Here is a 3,650-nt window from a genome sequence, read left to right as displayed (position 1 = left end):
TCGGTTCTGTGCAGCCTTAATTAAGCACTCAAGTACTTCTTATAAGTCTAGATAGTTTTTGAAAAGACTTGATAAAAATAAAAAACACGAGTGAGATGAAACAACAGCATATGTTCAATAATAGAGCATAAAAGGGATTGTTAGCTTTGTCCCCACTACTCATCTCCCAACTTTTCTTCCCCAAAATCAAAAAAGCTAGCGATTTTCAACCTTAACTTTCAGGGTCCAAGAGAGAATATGCAATGTACAACTTCATTCATATCCTTGATCTAAAAACACTTGAATAATATTCTAAACACCATCTTTTTTAGCCATCAATTGAGCACTCAATACCCACCTTTCTAATTTTTCATCGAAAGTTCCCAACATAGATCTTTATTATTAATATAACCTATTAAATCTCCCTTCTTTCCAACCTTAACTTTTCTTATCATCAACTTAATAACTGCTTTTCTCCATTAGAGAGATTAAATATGATTCATGAGATCACAACCATGGATATTTCCATCAAGTCCATCCATTAATTGAGGAAGGACATATGGCAGCAGTAGTAGTTTTGACACCTACCCCCAGGAAATCCCTTGTTTGTCCTCCTTCAGCATCCTCTAACTTTCGACGTTTTGCCGCAGGTGTGTACATTTCGAACTGGTTTATCGATGTTGCAGAAAGATCGAGTAATGGGGTTTCTGCAAGGGATCCAAGATTAGTATTTGCTGATAAGTTTGAACCGAAGCAGAACCCATTAAATTTGCTAACATCTTGGTTGTGATCATCACTGCTCTTTACTCCAAAACTCATTAGAACTGATGGATTGGTGACAGTTGTTGCTCCTAGTTGTGCAGCCTTTTGCAACAATGCAGTTGCTGACATGTTTGCCATAGATGGTTGTTGTTGGTGCTGAGTGCTATATAAAGAAGGGGCACTAAGTAGTTGAGGACTACCATCTTCTTTAATAGATGTTAGTAATTCCCCCGAACTTGTCGAAGAAAGCTTTCTTCCAAGAACCCAATCTAATTGATAATCCGATTGTTGATGAGCATTTGAGCAAGAAAATGGATCACCATAGAGTGTTCCTGAATTCGAAGACCCCATTTGATGTAATTCTTGGATAGTAGTAGTAGTATTGCCTATTGGATTAACTTGGGATCCTTGACCCATCCATAGAGAAAGTCCTGGTGTATTATGTTTGTTCGACAGTTCTTCATCATTTGTTGGGATTGGTTTGAAAATGGAAGAGAAATGCTGCACCATGTTAGGTCCCAGAGAAGATCCCACGAATTGATAATTGATGCAACCATTATTATTTCCTATAGAGTGGTTGATGTTTGCAGCTGTGACTCGTGCAGTTTCTTCTGCTAAGGCATCACAGAAAGCTCTATGAGTGAGAAAACTGTCCCTCCTGTTCATCAACACGAAGCAAATTCAGGTTTTTGTAATCTAATGAACTTAGGAAATATTGAATGAAGTAAACTAATAACCAAAAATTCTCAAAAGCCGAACCACTTATATAATACTGATGACATCTAACTATCAACAATATGCATAGCTTTAAACAAAGATATGCATCCCACTTATAACCTCTCCTTCTATTTTGTTTTCTCTTAAACTCCAAATGAGAGAGAGACCCGTGATCGAGTTCTTAACTATTGTCCGTGTCATGCACAACATATAACAGTAACAGACAAAAACATATATCGCAACCACAAATCACTATCATGCTACGTAGGATCCTTGACTCCTTAAATGGATCAAACATTTAATCAGGGAAGTTAAGTAATAAGAAACTATTGTTAGAGTGATGATTAATCATTAATATTGACTGAAAATTACCGCGAAAATAGAGTCCCACAATCGCATTTATACTCCCTAGTACCACAAGTTTTCGCGTGAGCTTTCTGATCAGACTGCACGGCATATCGCTTTGAACACTTTTCACACTTCCATTTCTTCTCTCCGTGTTTTCTACAAAAGTGTTTCTTTATACCCGTAAGATCTCCAAGAGCCCTCGAAGGATGATTATGAACACAACCTTTTTCTGGGCAAACATATACGCGTTTTTTCGGTTCTTTGCTACTTCTTTGTCTAAGCTTCCATGGAAGGTTATGTCCTCTTCTATGCAGTTGAAGATTTTGATCTCTTTGAAATCCTTTCCCACATATCTCACACAAGAATCTGTTTGTTGCCATAAGTGTCTTGGGTGATAAAGCTATGACTTCAGCTTCAGGATCTGTGTATACATAGCAAAGTATATACTAACTGTTAATATTACATGCAATTAGCCAGATATATATATATATATATATATATAAAGAAAAGATCCACGAATATACTCATGCATGATCATGATCATAAAAGCAATGGAAAAGAAGAAAGTAAATCCATGAATATACACAAGTACCTGGTGTTCCCGGTAAGTTTCTCTTTTTCTTTATGTTTGGTAATGGATTATTAATTGATCCAACTACAAAATCAGCAGGATTTTGATGATTGAAAACACTTCCCATGATCGGTTCTCCTGTTGCCATCTTATTGATCATCAACATAAGAGCTAGCTTCCTAGTAAATTCTCTCTTGATATTTAAAATAATTGATTGGTTATCAAAACTATCAGTAGTTTAGCGTGACAGTGATGGGTTACTGAGAGAGAAAGAAATTAAGAACTCAACAATAAGAACTGAAGAAGATGATGCAGATGGTCCTAATGGATGAAATCAAGAGGAAACCTAAGAGTATGGGTACCTGTTTTATAGTTGTATTAATATATGCTAATCAAACATATAATAACATTAAGTCAGTATCTCTCTCTCTCTGTGCTGGTTCTCTCTCTAGCTATCTTTGTGTGTTTTTGTGCAGAGAGACTTAAGTATATCCTAATGTCAAGCTTTGCTGTTGGGTCTGCAACAAAAAAGACTAAATTATGCGTGGCGGTGAAAAGTTAAAGTTGGAACTTTGGGAGAGGGTTGAAGAAAAGAGAGAGAGAGAGAGAGAAGGGTTTTGAAGCCCTCACTCTCTCTCAATGTCTCTCCATCCAAAGGTGCATGATGACACATTTTATGATGAGGTTGGAAGAAAGGATGTCTCCATACCTTTCCCAATTGGAATGATTATCCCATAATTTGTTTTGCCTTTTTCTTTTGTTTTCCCTCTCTTATTTTAATTACTATATATATCACCCTACTCCTCCTTCATACTCCATTTCTACTGGGAACTGATAAGCATACATGTGTTCTTGACAGCCAGAGAACTATACTTATATATACAGTGTATAATGCTTTCTAGTACAATGTAAAACGGACCTACAGCTGGGCTAAGGGGCTTTAGTCCGGGTAGGCTTCCCAATCCACAGGCCAATTATTTTTTTTTTTGCTCGATCAAGACTTCTAATCCGGGTCTTAAAAGGAAATTTATCTTTCCTGGATCCGTCCCTAACATAGTATCTGAATTTCAAATTTTTCGGCATCGTGATACCATTCTATCGGATGAACAGACAACAATCTACTGATAAATGTGGCCTCGGAAGTATGTAAAATGCTCTCTTTCAATGGGCAACATTAGAACCAAACTGAAAACTCACTATAAATCAATAATAATGGAGATGTCCCGATATCAGTGTCATTTTCATATACAATTGGAGAGGAGCGAGGAACATT

General features: G+C 36.7%; 1 protein-coding gene across 1 annotated transcript; it reads right to left on the bottom strand.

The window, feature by feature from the left end:
• Window positions 1-350: 350 nt before the first annotated feature.
• Window positions 351-3,231, bottom strand: LOC113287543 (zinc finger protein NUTCRACKER-like). Its single transcript, XM_026536324.1, has 3 exons — window positions 2,399-3,231; window positions 1,831-2,227; window positions 351-1,399 (listed from the first exon to the last, which is right to left on the bottom strand). The coding sequence occupies exons 1-3, from the start codon at window positions 2,541-2,543 to the stop codon at window positions 508-510; spliced, it is 1,434 nt and encodes a 477-aa protein (XP_026392109.1). The 5' UTR covers window positions 2,544-3,231; the 3' UTR covers window positions 351-507.
• Between the last annotated feature and the right edge of the window lie 419 nt (window positions 3,232-3,650).

The sequence above is a fragment of the Papaver somniferum genome, chromosome 6 (genome assembly GCF_003573695.1).
Source record: "Papaver somniferum cultivar HN1 chromosome 6, ASM357369v1, whole genome shotgun sequence".
Lineage (NCBI taxonomy): Eukaryota > Viridiplantae > Streptophyta > Magnoliopsida > Ranunculales > Papaveraceae > Papaver > Papaver somniferum.
Note: the sequence above shows the minus strand (reverse complement) of the source record. Positions and strands in the feature narration are given on the sequence as shown.

Bases quoted from the DNA above. Each gene is read 5' to 3' on its own strand.
- LOC113287543 (XM_026536324.1), bottom strand. From the start codon at position 2,543: ATGTTGATGATCAATAAGATGGCAACAGGAGAACCGATCATGGGAAGT. The intron at 2,228-2,398 runs GTACTTGTGTAT...ATGTATACACAG, and splicing joins AAACTTACCGGGAACACCAG to ATCCTGAAGCTGAAGTCATA. The intron at 1,400-1,830 runs GTAATTTTCAGT...GTTGATGAACAG, and splicing joins TGTGGGACTCTATTTTCGCG to GAGGGACAGTTTTCTCACTC.